Source organism: Chenopodium album, chromosome 16, assembly GCF_948465745.1.
Source record: "Chenopodium album chromosome 16, dcCheAlbu1.1, whole genome shotgun sequence".
In the NCBI taxonomy this organism is placed as follows: Eukaryota; Viridiplantae; Streptophyta; class Magnoliopsida; order Caryophyllales; family Amaranthaceae; genus Chenopodium; species Chenopodium album.
Genome location: NC_137849.1, coordinates 50,987,900 through 51,003,551, shown reverse-complemented (window position 1 = coordinate 51,003,551; position 15,652 = coordinate 50,987,900). Strand labels below are relative to the sequence as shown.

Below are 15,652 nucleotides of genomic sequence, written 5' to 3'. Positions count from 1 at the left end.
GTAAAATCAAATTAGCTTGGTTTAAAATGAGTTCATCAGATGAGCCACATGCTATTGAAAAACACATGCCAACTGAACCAACACCCATATGGAAGCTCATAGCCGTGGCATCCATCGCGGCCGGGGTGCAATTTGGATGGGCACTACAACTCTCACTTCTCACCCCTTATGTCCAACTTCTTGGTGTTACACACACAATGTCATCCTTGATATGGCTATGTGGTCCGGTTTCCGGTATCGTCGTTCAACCTACGGTTGGGTACACTAGTGATCGTTGCACCTCGAGGTTTGGACGTCGAAAGCCTTTTATTACTATTGGTACCACGTTGATCTGTCTTGCTGTGTTGTTGATTGGGTTCGCGGCTGACGTAGGCTATAGTTTTGGTGATAACCTTCAGAAAAAGACTAAGCCTAGAGCTGTTGTTCTTTTTGTTATTGGCTTTTGGATCCTTGACATTGCCAATAATATGGTTCAGGTTTGTCATTACAAAATTTTCTATCATCAAATTTAAAGTCAAATTTTATTTAATTTTGTTTCTGATCATAAAGTTATCCAAATCGAGATTCTAAGGGTTTTTAGAATTAAACATGTTAGATCACATTTGACATGATTGATAAATTTATGATCATTTATTAGATATCATTAAAATTTCAATATAAATTTCTAATAGATCTTATTAATTTGATACTAATTGTTCAGATTTCAGAATATGTACCCAATGAGTTATTTACCTAGACGAAACAGATATTAATAGAAAAAAAAACTATTATATATATCTGAGTTGGAATGCGCTATTTTAACTTATTTTATATTAACAAAAAAAATGTGTATGTGTCTAGTACGCGATATCATGATTGATAATGTGTATTGAAATGATTATTGCAGGATCCAAGTAGAGCATTCTTGGCAGATTTATCAAAACATGATCATAGAAAGATGAGGATGGCAAATGGTTTCTTCTCATTTTTCATGGCAGTAGGCAATGTTTTAGGGTACGCGGCAGGATCAGCCTCAGGCTTGTACAAATTCCTCCCTTTTACAAAGACGACTGCCTGTGACACATATTGTGCAAACCTCAAAACATGCTTCTTAATCGATATCGTTCTACTCGTAGTTGTAGTTGTGATTGCTCTTGTTGCCGTGAAGGAGCCTCCGGTTGAAAGAATTTTTGATGATGAAAGCCCATTTTTCATCCAAGTTAAAACCACCTTTAAGAGCCTTGGAAAGTCTATGTGGTGCCTTTTCATTGTTACCGCCTTTAATTGGATTGCTTGGTTCCCTTTCTTGATGTTTAACACCGATTGGGTTGGTCTTGAGATCTACGGTGGTAATCCACAGGTAAATTTAATATTTCGACTTTAGTTATATTACAAATATGTCTTTTTAAGGATACATATTATAATATAACACGTAAAACATTTGTGTAATGTTACATTGGTGCATTGTTATATATGTAGGGAAATCCCGACGAAAAAAGATTATATGACATGGGAGTAAGGACAGGAGCATTAGGACTAATGTTGACAGCATTGTCACTAGGATGCATGTCACTTTGCGTAGATCCATTGTCAAAATTATTAGGGGGTGCTAGATATACATGGGGTCTAGTCAATTTTATCTTGGCTGCTTCTTTAGCTGGTACACTACCACTGACTAAAATGGCTGAAAAAGCTAGAAGGCATAAGCCTCTTCATGCTGCTCCTTCTCCTAGCATCAAGAGTGGTACTTTAGCCCTCTTCGCTGCCACTGGTATTCCACAAGCAGTAAGTATTACTCCCTCCGTGCATAAAAACACTCTATATCATTTAACTTGGCTAAGTATATATTGCATACTCTCTCTGTCCTGAAATATTAACCTTTTTACCTGAAATATTAACCTTTTTACCTGTTAACAGGCTACCTATAGTATTCCATTTGCATTGGCATCCATGTACTCATCTGACAACGGTGCTGGCCATGGTAAATTTAATTTTCCTTGTCATTCTATAATTTCATAAGAAAACATCAATGAATTGAACGAATATATAACTTGGGACTAATCTTGTTACTTTCATTTATTTTTCTCAGGACTTTCACTAGGATTGATGAATTTGGCAATTTGTGTACCACAGGCAAGTTACAATAAGCCCATAACCCTTAAACATATATCAATTTTGTTAACGAGTGCCTACATTTGTTGCATACAAAATCTATACTCGTTGTATACAAGACCTACTAAAGCTGGACTAACTCGAAACTTCTACATATTGCAGATGTTCGTGTCATTAATAAGTGGACCATGGGATAAAATATTTGGAGGAGGGAACTTACCTGCATTTCTACTTGGCGCAGTCTCAGCAATGATCAGTGGAGTCTTAGCTCTAACTATCATACCTCCAACAGTTGGCAATGCATGATACATCCACTTCCTTTTTTTTTTTTTTAGCCAATTTTTTTCATTTTTATTCTTTTCTAGTTTAGTCCATTTTGTAATCCCTAATTAGGTTGAGAGTAATTCTCTCCTCTAGTGGGGTAAATTTATTCACAAGGCAAAGTTACTTTTAACCGTGTACAGTAGAATTACTTACACAGACATTTTTTGTTTGTACTTGCTACCATTTTAATTGTGGTCTTAGCTTGATTACAATGAAATAAAAATAAAAATGATAACTTTTTTTTGAGGTTTCAATCAAATTTGGATTGTTCCAATCATTTAGATTAAGTTTTGTACTTTTGATATCATTTATTAGTTAGAGTAGTTACTACTTTTCAATCATATTAAACTTCTGAAAAATAAAGGCTCGTCCTTGACATCATAAACAATTGACAAGACAAATGTATGAGAGCAACTAAGCAAGGGTTTCCTTCCAACTACAACTATCATACCCAGATTACCAACACTAAAATACTAAATATTATATTAGATGTGACATTACAAACCTATTAACTTTGTTCCAATTTAATCAACAAGCTATTCTACTCAACAAAAATACAGTTTTAGATATAAATCAACGCATTGAAATTGAACAAGTATGCATTAATTCAAGCAAAATATACATAACTATTGGTTGGAAAACTTGTCATTGTGATACATGGTGTTCTTACTCCAAATTGAGAAGGATTTCAATGTGACCTTGTTGGCATGTGCCTTTAGCTCCCATCTAAAGTCTCTCAAAATCTCAAAGTTTAGAATATTTGAACTAGAAAGAATGACATTCCATTAGTTTTTCACAAATGATAAAGTTTGAATCAAATGAGGCAGATAATGTAAATGAAATTCGATCTCAATTGTAGAAGCACTAGACATCTTTGCAATTCATACTCAATAATATAAGCATTTATTTGATGTAGAGAAAATCACAAAAGGTGAATAATAAAATGAAATTTGATCTTAAATTTTGACCTCCAATAGTGTAATTAATTTATCTAACAGACTTATATACAAGTATGATTTTACATTCCGTAATCCATTGTCACCGTCCAGGAAGAATTTCAAGTCCATGAATCATGTGTGAATCCAATCAACAAGCCCAAATTCAGAAATGAGAATACAGTTACACGTAATTGTCAACCACCCAAACTACCAATGAAAAGTGAAATTCAGATAAAAGGAAATCCACCAAAGCTTCTTTTTGTCTTCATTTGCTTCATTTCCAGTTTCTCATGTCCATCAATTTTCTTACTTAACTACTACTCTTATTAAATCTGGAATTAACAATCCCAAATTCCCAATTTCAATTCACTATTCCCAAATTCTAGGGTTCTTCAATCATGGAAAATTCATCCCCAATTTCTAACTTCAATTCTCACTCTCCTTATGAACTAATATTTCAAGCTCTTCTGATGATCCCAATTTCTCACTATCTCATCGGATTTGCGATTATTGTTGCGGTAATTTTGTATAATTTTGTGGAATGGCATTTGATTCGTGACATTTTAACTGGATTTAGAGGTCAACCAATCACCTTAACTTTCAATTCCGAATCCAAACTTTATGAGGGAGTTGTTTCGAAGTGTCGAATTTTACATGGAAGGTTTAATTTTCGATAATTTTGATGATACAATTTGATTAGGTTTTGGTAATTTGTAATTAATTCGTTGTGTTTCTTTTTGTTTGCAGATATTTGGCTACTCCCTGGTTAGCTAGTCCTCATATTCAAACTACTTTTTTGAACTTTTTTGGAAGGCCCCCTGTATTCAATTATAGAAGGTGAATTTTTTTTCTTTTTTTTTTTTTAAAAAAAATTTATTTAGGTGTACTAAATGATTGCTAATGATGTTAAAGATGCATTGTTTTGTGTGTTCATTGGTTGAAAGATGCTAGGATCATGGTTTTAGAGTAACAATATTGTTGTGAAATTTATGTTGATTAATGTGACAATATTTTTGTGATGATTATGATTATATATTTATCACACTCTTGGCTTCGTTCCTACCGAGTGAGGACTGAGGAGTCTTATGTACATTTCGTTTGTGGAATGATTGTTTGTTAGTTCGGAACTTCATACTTCGTTTTCTTGGTAAATGAGTTGAGTATGATGTTTGTTTCTATTAAGAAACAATTTGAACTGAGGAATAGAGAGATGTAGAGGTCATAATATCTAGAGGTGCGGTCCTCCCTGGAGTTTAGTATGATCAAGAGTGAAAAAATGTTACAACATCAAATACAACAAGAAGCTATTGTGTTGAGAAAGATGAATTCAGGCCTAGAATAGATATAAAACTCAACAACTTCCTGTGAAGTGCTGTCTGCTTGTTCGCAGCCTTAATCTTATTCCCTTTACTCCATATAAGTTTTTTTGTACACTCTAGACATATTAGAGTTTTTTTGTACACTCACATGTTTCATTGTGTTTTTTTTTTTCCCTCCAGGATTATTTTATGTTTCTTATATGTTTAAGTGATTTGGTTCTTTCTTACCCCTTCAAAAAAAAAAAAAAAAAAAGTAATCTCGTTCTTTTTTTTCTCTCTTTTTTTGTAACAAGCATACTCTTTTCTCCATAGGGTACATGAGATGTATTTTTTTAGCTAAGTTTTGAGGCTTATAATTGCTAATGATTTTCACTTGTCCTTTTAATGTCAGACAAATGTTTCGTTTATCTGATGGTGGAACAGTTGCTCTGGATTGGCTTATGAGTTCTGATGGTAATCACACTAATTTAAAATCCCTGGACTATGTATATTTAGAATCTAAAGAATTTAGTTGAGCTTTGTTTGCCTTGCCAATCTGCCACTCTTTCTCCCTCAGTCCTGTTGTGTTTCTGGATGTCTGATTCCCCTATATTGTTTCCTTTGGATGTTAGTTTGTGCATAAGATGAGATTGTGTTTTCTCTATTGTTCTCCTTCTTGCATGGTTGTTCCACATTTAAGCCTTTTTTGTGGTCTCTGTTCCATCGTCTGTCTCCTTGTGTATGCATGGGGATATGCTGGTTATGTGTGTTTCTGAGAAAGTCCAAAGACATTTTTGTGAGACTAACTTGTTCAAAATCTTCAAATATAGTGTGAGAAAAGTCCTTTTTGATTCTTTTTATTAGTGCTGGAATTTGGTGATTTAGACTGCAGTGCTTCATGCTTGTACTTTTTATGTACTTGAGTTAGCTCTGCTGATTTCCCTATCTTCTGCATTGTGTTGTATTTTTTTGGTGTATAGGACATGCATATGGGCTGATAATTGTCTCTGTTAATTTTTCAGTGATGGGGCATGCAGTTTACATTGACAATGTTATTCCTAAAGATGATAAGACTCCTATTGTACTTGTAATCCCAGGTCTAACAAGTGATTCTAATTCACCGGTAAGTTTTTTATCATATAGCTGGTATTGAAGATGATTTTAATACGATACCTCTTTGGCGGGAGATGTTAGAATTTTTACCTTTTTAATAGTTGTCATACTTTTAAGAAGCATAGCAAATTCTCATGCAATAAACTAGAAAATGCATAAACTTATAGATATCATAGATTGTATCTACGTGAACATCTATGATATTTGCCTTCGTAAAACTCCCTTTTCCCAGTTGTTATTATAGTGAAATGATTGATTCATGTTTGCATCTGTTGATGTTTTCCACAGTACCTGAAACATCTTGTGTACAACACTGCAAAATGTGGATGGAATGTTGTTGTAAGCAACCACAGAGGTCTTGGTGGTGTCTCTGTCACTGTGAGTATTGAACAATGTTCCCCCCCCCCCCCCCCCCCCTTTTTTTTTCCCATGCTAGGATCTTTGATCCACAATCATCTTCCTTTTTTTGTTTTTGTTTTGTTTTGTTTTTTTTTAATCTCACTTTGTAATTTGAATGGCATTTTAATTTGGAGGATGGTGGTGCTTCTGTATTTGCTTTGTCAGCAATTTGGCAATGATATATAGCTTGAAAGAATTGCTTTTAAGAAATTTGGCGGCAATGAATGTGCTTTATAAGAAATTTGGCAAATGGCATAGAACTTGTGAAAGTGTGATGATAACACCCATTTTCTTTGGTGGAATCCAAAGAATGGGTACTACGTACTAAGCATGATTTTGGCAGTTTTATCTATTTTTTTAAAAAAATTTATATAAAAAATACTAAGTATATTTTTTATGGGGACGAAAAGTGGAAAATTGAGTAAAAAAGGTGGTAATTTGAGGTAGCCACATAGCTTAACCGAACTCATTCTTAGCCTCTTAGGACTTTATACACCTATTGTTAGGATTGTTATGGTTCCAAACCAACTCATATGACCCTAGGGGATATCCCACGAATTCATTTCAATTTTGGAAAAATTCTCGAAATTGACCGGAAAGCGTGGATGATAGGCTTCCGTTTAACAAAATTTTAAACTTTTCCAATCCTACAAAGGAAACACATCAGGTGCTTTGTATGGACCCCAAGACACCATGGGAGTCCATTTGGGTGGTTGGAACCATCTATTTTGCCTTTAAATTACCAATTTAACCATTTACAACTTATGCTACTTTTCATTTAACTTAAAGGCCACCCCGAGAATCTATATGACCAACTAGTGGTCAACTATGGTTCCAATCAACGTTATATGATCTCGGGATGCATCCCCTACAATCCCAAGAGTTTTCGACACCGAGTCCTAAAACCTTCAAATTTGGTCCAATTTCATGGATTATAGCCTTCAGTTTTGGATAATATTTTACTTTTCCAAGCTCGGTAAGAAAAATGATTTGTGTATTTCCCACGGACCCCATAATACCTCGGAAGGTCATTTGAGTGGTTGGAACAATCCACTTTGCTCTAAACTGTCAATTTAGTCTTTTATGTACACACATCCCTTAATTAACTCAAGTCACTATGGTCCTTTTTGTGATTGACTTATTTTCACATTTGGTTCCAAACAATCTTATATGAACCCGAGATGCATCCCTTACCATCTCGAAAGTTTTTGACACTAGGTCCGAGACCTTTGAAATTGGTGTGATAGCGTGGATTAGCCTTTAGTTTTGGATAATTTTCAATTTGGAGGATGGGTATGGCACAATCATCTTTTGCAAATGCAGCTACTTAAATTTGTTTCTCCATTTTGTAAGATGAATGGCATTTTAATTTGGATGACGGTCATGCTTCTAAACTGGCTTCATAAGCAATTTAGCAATGATATATAGCTTGAAAGAATTGGTCATGGTGGTCTACTATTTCTTGACTTGTATTCGATGTCTTTGTGGATGCTGATTGTAGTATTGAATTGCATGAAGTTAAAAAAGAATGTAATTCTCATGATTTTTGATTCTTTCCTGTTAATGTTGATATGTTTTAAATGATTCCAGAAACAATAGAATTGATTGGTTAATGGTTACACCTCGTATAATGTCAACAAACAATGTTATTTTTTGGTATCTCTGCTGTCTACTTGACTTATTTAATGATCTTGTTTGCGTCTGGTGCACGGTCTCACTTTATTTTAATTCTTCTCAACTTGTCTCACTCATTAATGCACTGTTTTAAATGGATCTAGCTGTGCCCTTCCTTTCCCTCTTCTCTTTTGTTTGTGTATATATCTTAATTTTAACTAATACCTATATGGCATTGTTTCAGTCTGACTGCTTCTATAATGCTGGCTGGACAGATGATGTTCGCATAATCATTCATCATCTACATCGTGAATACCCAAGTGCTCCACTTTTTGTTGTGGGAACCAGCATTGGAGCCAATGTTCTGGTATGTCTGTTTGGAACATTTTGTCAATTGTTATGATTTTTGTACATAGATTTTAGTATTCAAGTGAACTCTTATTTTCTTGATAATTAGAAGCCCCTTAGAAATATGAAATTTTCTTTGTAAAATAGTCACCTTATACTTATTATAACAAAACTACCTGAGCTCATACTTTTCTCCTAGGTAAGCAACCTCATTTTTCATGCATAACAAAACCTGATTGGCTTGTATAAACTTTCTGCTTCGTTTATCTCATCTCTGAAAGGTTGCTGACGGTTATTTTGTCATGCAGAACACCTTATGTTGGTGCATCTATATTTTCCTAATTTTTTTGTAAAATAGGTCTATCTCATTGAAATTTGCAATGAGGGTTCATAGTGGCAGAAGTACATCAAATTCATGTTGCTTTCAGCTTGAACCTGCCATTTAGTGTCATCATTATTTGACTACGTTCAATTGTAAAATTAGGCAGAGTATCATAGTTTTAAGGTATCTGATGAGTTATTTCATTCTAAAACATATATGTTTTCCTTTCAACTTTGAAAATTTTGGATGTAAAAAACTTACCTTCTAGACGCATTGAAGACGTTGGAAATATTTGCCTTCTATTTAGTTTATGCTTTATACATCTCTTGTCATATGTCTTTTCCTGTTTTAGCTTTCCTTTTTTTTTAATTTCTTGGTGGATGATAATCATAAGATTTGCTTTGTCATCATTTTTAGGTATCACATTTTACCATGAATCTTATATTCCATTCTAGTATCAATGAGATTTTAAATTATTTCAGGTTAAGTTCCTTGGTGAAGATGGGGAAAACATTCCAATTGCAGGTGCTGTTGCTATTTGCTCTCCTTGGGACCTTTTGGTAAGTTCTTTTTCTTCTATTGTACACATTTTATGTAACAAAACATCATAATTCACTTGGTGGGTAGTTTACTTGCACAAAGTAGAAATGCAACTTTAAGCCTTCCCCAAATCCCAACTTTAAGCCTCCTGGTGGGACAAGCCAGTGTGCCTCTCTCCTATAGTCCTATGTGGTTCTTTAGCTTCATATTATGTGGTTTATTGTCCCTCAATTGTCAATTACATTGAATATTTTTTCATTGAGTAGCTTCCCCTTACAATATTTACTGCTTATTTTACATCAGTACCTGTTTCTTCACATCTTATTGTGTCCTTGCACAGATTGGAGACCGGTTCATTGGTCGCAGACTTGTCCAGAAATTGTATGACAGAGCTCTTACCATTGGCCTGCAAGGTTATGCACAGTTGTATGTCCTTTTAGCTACTTCAGTGTGATCTAATTATGGTTTATCTTGTGGTTTGATGGTGTCCAAAGCATCATGATAATGCATTGCTAAGAGAATATTGAATATTGACTTTGTTCTGCCTGCTGCCTTTGCAGGCATCAACCCCGCTATTCTCGACTTGCTAATTGGGAAGGAATTGTAAAGGTTTGTATTTCCAATGAAATTAATTAAAAATATCTATGGTAGTTTTCATGAGCCTAAGAAATATGATCGTATGAGAGCTATTAGTGTTAGTACCACCTTGTATTATCCAGATTTCAGAGTTATAGTCTTCATCATTAACGTTGAGAATATTCTTTATGCATCTCCTCCTCTTGTCTACCCACTGTTTGCTGTTAGCCTGCTGCTCTGCTGATTCTCTTAATTGGCTTGCAAAATTTTGATCAAATATTAGGCTATGACAAGCTCTCATCACTACCAGAAAGCTTCTCATCTGAGTTCTTTTTCCTTTTTAAAAATTTGTCAAGCAAGGACTTAAGCTTATGCTCTAGTTCACATTTTCCATATCTCCATGCCTTCATAATATTATAATCAATAGTCATAAGTAATTTATATCTTGACCCCCGGACAGATCTAAATCACCCAGTGCCTCTTATGTAGCGGGTTATTATTCCTTGCTATAACTGCTCATCATCATTGTGTGGTGGCAACAATTAAGCAATGTCTTTTTGCCTCTTATGCAGCAGTTTAATCATTACTTGCATGCTACCATAAAAGATAGCTTGGCCTCCTATCTTTTCTTTCAAGATTTTGTATGCTTGATTGTTCTTTCCTTCACCAACCACGCATTTGTATCTTCTGGAGTGAATGGTAATTTATTTTTTAATTTTCCATATTGTGTAGTTGATCCCAGCTAACAGAGTGGGTTGACCTTGTGTCATAGACACTTTGGTAATTAGTGTCCGCAATAAGTGTGCATCTGGATTTGCTCTTTATTTTGATCATTTGACGGTTTAAAACCCCGGGGAGTAGCACTATTCAATGGGTTTCCTGATTTTAATGACATAGTTTGTCACTCTTTACTGATAAAATTTCTTTTTGCATGTATGATAGTCCCGCAGCATCCGAGATTTTGATAATCACGCCACCTGTCTTGTAGGAAAGTATGAGGTAGCATTTTCTGTAGAGTTCATTTCTCTAGTTCTTACGTATTTTTTTACATTACCCCATCCTTTTGTCTGTTTAGCTACTGAAATCATCCAAACGCGTTCTCAGACTGTCGACACATACTACAGGCGAAATAGCAGTACTAATTATGTGGATAAAGTAGCTGTTCCGCTACTCTGCATTAGTGCTTTGGACGATCCTGTTTGTACCAAGGAAGCCATTCCATGGGACGAATGCAGGTCTTGTCGGCTATCATTCTGCCAATGAGTTTGTGACTCTAGTGGGTTGTAGTGACTTTTTTTGATTTACATGTTTATACAGGTTAAATAAGAACATTGTTCTAGCAACGGCACAACATGGTGGACATCTTGCCTTCTTTGAAGGAATAACTGCTTCCAGCCTCTGGTATTCAGCTGTTGCTCAATTATTACAATTTAATAATTTTGTACGCTATTGCTGCTTCTGAGAAAATTATGAATTATTTGACTTTGAGACTCTGGTTAGCCAAATCCCACTAGAGCTGCCCCTTTTTCCGGGTTTTGATGTGTAAGTACTGTATAAGAGTGCATTTACTCCTTTTTGGGCCTCCGTTACATCAGGGAGGGGTATAGGTTTGGAGGAGGCTGTACATGCTGTTAGTTTGTTATGTACAATAAATTTGGAAAAAGTATTGAAAAAGGTCCTTGCGTGTCTCATTAAAGCTGACAGAGGGGGAGATAACAGCGCAAAATTAAAAATGTTATTGGGTTAAAAGTTGCATCTAATCAGGGAGGGGTGACGTTCATGAGGGATAACTGGATAACATTTAGGCATTGCTTGTAGGCTTGATGAGCTTCTGCATATCTGCAGGTGGGTGAGGGCTGTCACCGAGTTCCTGGGTATCTTACACTCGAGCCCATATATGCATAGACAAAATAAGGTGAATTCCTTTTATCTTGGGTTCTTATCTTGTCTATCATACTTTGTTGTTCCATTTCTGATAATTTTGTCTAATTTCAGGTGCAGATTCCTGGCCCAATTCCTCCGTCAGAACCTTCAATAGACCAGAGTCCATATATAAGTGTTGCAGAAGATGGGATGGTTGCTGCTGTGGCCAATGAACCAACAAGAACTGATGGGTTTGAAGATTCCTCCGAGATTATTAAACCAACCATTGCAATGGCTAAGGAGGACCGAGAGCAACAGTTTAGAGAATCAGTCCCAAATGATGTTCCTTCAGAAAGTCAAACCCATGAACAGAAGTCCAGCACCTGCAATGCATCTTGTCACAGTGCAACTTCTCTTATTAAGCGGCGTTTGGAACAGCTTACTCGTCATTCTAGAAAATCTATATGGTTGCTCGCTTATGTGGCAATTGTTACAAGTTGGCCCTTGGTGGGTTCAGCATTCTACTTCTTTTTCAAAAGGAAGATTAAGAACATATCGCCTTCCAGACTACAGAAAAAATAATGACTCAAGCTGGTAACTATTTCCAGAATTCTGTACGTGTCTTAGTGGCTTCTGTAATACTTGCATTTTTAACATGCTGATTACATTTATACATTTATTTATATACTCTTATTTGCAATATTTCGGTATATCTGATATTTTGTTATTTTGCAATAATAAATCTATCAGTGCAAATGGTTATTTTGTAGCCTGCATTTTCTTATTGCAAGTACTGCAGCATGACAATCTGCATTATGTATCATCAAAATGTACCTATCTGTGTGTCCTGGCCCCAGCTTACTGTATGTATATACGTAAGGTTGCTGAAATCGGCTTCAACTTTTGTGTGGTCTCTCAGATACTCTTTCTCCAGGATATGTCGGCAAACCTACTCTTATCTTTTTGAAGATCATGGTCTCTTTTGGGATTAATCTAAAACATTCGTGGTCTTTTAGTGGAAGAGCTGTTTTTAAATTGGATAGAAAACAATTTTTGGTGCTGACTATAGTTAAACCCCAAAAGTTGCATGATCCATGCTTTACTTAATCAGATTTGATATCCTTTCTTTTATATAATAATTCATCTTTTAGGTTTTTTGGTTTTAAAATGACTAAAGGTAGTAGATTATTACCTTTTTGAGATTATGGATAGATTGATGGTTTACTTAAGGTATAGAAAAATAATAGCAATTATTAAGTATATAGAAATATATAGATGTAAAATGGTTAGTGACTATGCCCCCTTTTCATTTTTATGAAGAAAACGGGCATTCGAAGATTGTGCGAGGTAATTACGCATGCAAGGAAGATCCAGACATAATCTAACAAATTCCTTGGTATGCCGCCATGTCCTGTAAAAGACAAATGTTTAGGTAGGAAAATTGTGAAGGATTGTAGAAGAGATCAAAAGTTCAGGTTGGACAAATGATGTGAGAAACAGAGTTTTCTACCTATTATCTAATAGGTGTACTTTTAGAAAATGAGACAATATCCCTTTCACCAAATGAACGAATATACCGAACCTATGTAGAGAAAAGCCACTAAGTGTGGCTTTACAGTTACAGGATCAGTTTTCAATTGCCAACAGATTTGTCCTTTGACTTTTTCGAATGAAGTTGAGGCAGTTGTGATTGGATGTGATATGTTTTTCCATGTAAAGATTCCTCCTTTTCGGTGTCGTCATCATAATTTTGAATTTAATTATTATAATCAACTGGGTTCAGGGTTTAGGATTCATACTAAATGTGTTTAAATCATTTCATTCTAGCAGACTTGACTATATATGTTCTGATACTTTCCTTGAAAACAGAAGGCATGTCTTTATAACTCTGTTGTTTCGCATTCAGTAAAAATATGTTTCACAGCTTCCTTTTCATTATGAAAGGATTGATTAGAAGATGCTTCCTGATGTTTGTTAGTGACTGTCAAAATATTGATTAGAAGATCCCTGATATGTTAGTGACTGTCGAAAAGTGATTTAAGTTGATTTTGGATTCAATTATGCTTGATTTATTATCAAATCATAGCCTTTAGGATTCTGGTTATTTCTAATGGTTATGCTGATCTAATGTGAATGACTTTGTAGTACTTTGAGTTAACTATGTTGTCTGCAGATTGTTAGATGATGCTCTCCTGATATTTAGTAAATATTTGTTTTAGTCAGTGAAAATCAGTAACTGCACACAAAACAAGGCTGACAGGTAAAATAGTTAAATATTTGGTTTAGTCGGAATTGAGTGGAGAGAACATGGCCGAACTTCTGAAATTATAATAAATCATTACTGGTTTTTTGACTTGGTCATCTTTGGAATCAAAATATCTCTTCTTAGTTTGATACTTCTTGCTGTGCTGCATGTTGTTATTTTAAATGGTATCCTGATGCCCTTTGAATTGCTCCAACCTTCCTAAGATCCAGAAAAAGATGCTGTTTATCAGCTACTCTTTCATAGTACAATATTTTTTAAGGTATCTCAGGTACTCTTTGGAGGAGTACAATCAGTAAATTTTGATACTTCTGACCTGAATATCCTCCTCCTCCACTGTGGAAGAGCTATATATTTACCCAATCTTAGTAAAGTGACAGTTTTGTGTTTAATGATGTAGGCAGTCCATCATATAATTACTAAATTATACACTATTATTGGAGAACTGAAAGTTGACTTTTATTCCCCTCATTTCCATTGGTCACTAAGAGTGATTGTGTATCATTAAGATTTTAGACTTCTATTTTATTTTTGTTATGAATGTATACTGTGTTCTTAATTGTTCAAACTTTGTTGAAGAATATGTAAGAATACTTTGAATAATTTGTAGATAATTTCAATTACAGTCATTATCTGGTGCAGGAGCTGACACCTAATTCCTCATATCTTAATTATCTTAAAATATGGTTTAATCATTCTCTCTTGCTATTAAGGGGCAAAACTAAACTACAATAATGTCCTCTTATTATGAGACATATTGTAATTGCTTAGGGCTAATGACCTCGATGTATATATGTCGCTTTGAAGGGCATATGACCCTTTCAGACTCTTTCAAATGAATATAGACAGCTTTACAAACCTTATATTTCATTCGCCTCTATGCTTATCTTGTATGCTCAGAAGTATATTTCTTAATTACTTTACAGTCATCTCTTTACTCTGTCCATTTCCTGTGTATCCAAGAATGCTGATTTTCTGATTTTAAAACATAATAGACACTGAATCACGAATACATTTAACTATTTGCCCTTCTATAGCTTATTGTGAATACTGAATAGAGGTTAGGTGTTTCGTTTCAGATTAAGGGTAAATTGAAACAACTCATCTCATATTATAGGATAGGTTGTGTAAATTTGACCCCATACTTAGATGTATCAGGACTATCGGGGCAGAGATATTGATTTTTTCTGTTTACTCTTAAATGCTTTAAATTTTACCATCTGTAATGTTTTCACCAATACGAAGTATCTATTACTGACTTTTTTATACTTAACTATTTTCTCATCACCTGTTCTGTTGAAGCATATAATTGAAAGATGCATACACTTAATCATTTGTGTCCATATTTTTTTTAAGTAGACTTTTTGGTTTCATATTCTTTCTTTGACTTGTGAAGGCGTGTGTGATTCCCAATCATCAACATAATATAATGCAGAAAATCTGATTCTGAATGTTAGCTCTGAGTGCCTATACAGTGACCATTGGCTGAGTAATTTTCTAAGTTAGACTGTCTTAGCTGATTGAATTAAACAATTCTTGAATACTTAATTCAAGAATCTGTTAGAGATTTGATATCCGCTGATTGATTATCTTTAGCGTCATATCACGGTGGTTGAGTATTTTAATCATCATTTTTTGGAACGACTTGTGTATTTTTATTAGCAAATCTAGGCAGTGTTTGTAGGCAAATGTTGCAAATCTCAGAGACAGGTAGGTAAGGTTCAACACTTTTCTTGCTGTTTGTCCTTAATAAGTGCACTTCTTGCTTTTCCGAGCTACCAAAAGACTAGTAAATAAGACCCTTTGCGCATTGCACACTGGCCCTTTCAGGTATTGTTTATACTAATTGGAAGGGCTTAGCTGTTCAGTGAACCTAAATTCTAAGACAAGGAACCAGTATAGATTATAGATACTCTTCCTAAGTTCCTATATATTATTGCTTTTGGTGACCTCACTAACCTGA

The 15,652-nt window shown here is 34.8% G+C and overlaps 2 protein-coding genes across 2 annotated transcripts; both read left to right on the top strand.

Moving 5' to 3' along the window:
• Window positions 1-65: 65 nt before the first annotated feature.
• LOC145585886 (sucrose transport protein SUC1-like) lies at window positions 66-2,397 on the top strand. The gene is made up of 6 exons (XM_081642595.1): window positions 66-476; window positions 887-1,339; window positions 1,459-1,764; window positions 1,897-1,960; window positions 2,069-2,112; window positions 2,254-2,397. Exons 1-6 carry the CDS (start codon window positions 66-68, stop codon window positions 2,395-2,397), a joined length of 1,422 nt encoding a protein of 473 aa, XP_081498721.1.
• Window positions 2,398-3,617: 1,220 nt separating this feature from the next.
• On the top strand, window positions 3,618-12,128 carry LOC145586950 (embryogenesis-associated protein EMB8-like). Its single transcript, XM_081643924.1, has 14 exons — window positions 3,618-4,014; window positions 4,101-4,190; window positions 5,064-5,125; window positions 5,674-5,774; window positions 6,053-6,142; window positions 8,022-8,144; window positions 8,930-9,007; window positions 9,328-9,413; window positions 9,548-9,596; window positions 10,506-10,562; window positions 10,668-10,798; window positions 10,881-10,964; window positions 11,409-11,478; window positions 11,559-12,128. The coding sequence occupies exons 1-14, from the start codon at window positions 3,752-3,754 to the stop codon at window positions 12,006-12,008; spliced, it is 1,734 nt and encodes a 577-aa protein (XP_081500050.1). The 5' UTR covers window positions 3,618-3,751; the 3' UTR covers window positions 12,009-12,128.
• Window positions 12,129-15,652: the final 3,524 nt, after the last annotated feature.

Bases quoted from the DNA above. Each gene is read 5' to 3' on its own strand.
- LOC145585886 (XM_081642595.1), top strand. From the start codon at position 66: ATGCCAACTGAACCAACACCCATATGGAAGCTCATAGCCGTGGCATCC. The intron at 1,765-1,896 runs GTAAGTATTACT...ACCTGTTAACAG, and splicing joins CCACTGGTATTCCACAAGCA to GCTACCTATAGTATTCCATT. The intron at 2,113-2,253 runs GCAAGTTACAAT...TACATATTGCAG, and splicing joins TGGCAATTTGTGTACCACAG to ATGTTCGTGTCATTAATAAG.
- LOC145586950 (XM_081643924.1), top strand. From the start codon at position 3,752: ATGGAAAATTCATCCCCAATTTCTAACTTCAATTCTCACTCTCCTTAT. The intron at 10,799-10,880 runs GTCTTGTCGGCT...ATGTTTATACAG, and splicing joins ATTCCATGGGACGAATGCAG to GTTAAATAAGAACATTGTTC. The intron at 11,479-11,558 runs GTGAATTCCTTT...GTCTAATTTCAG, and splicing joins ATATGCATAGACAAAATAAG to GTGCAGATTCCTGGCCCAAT.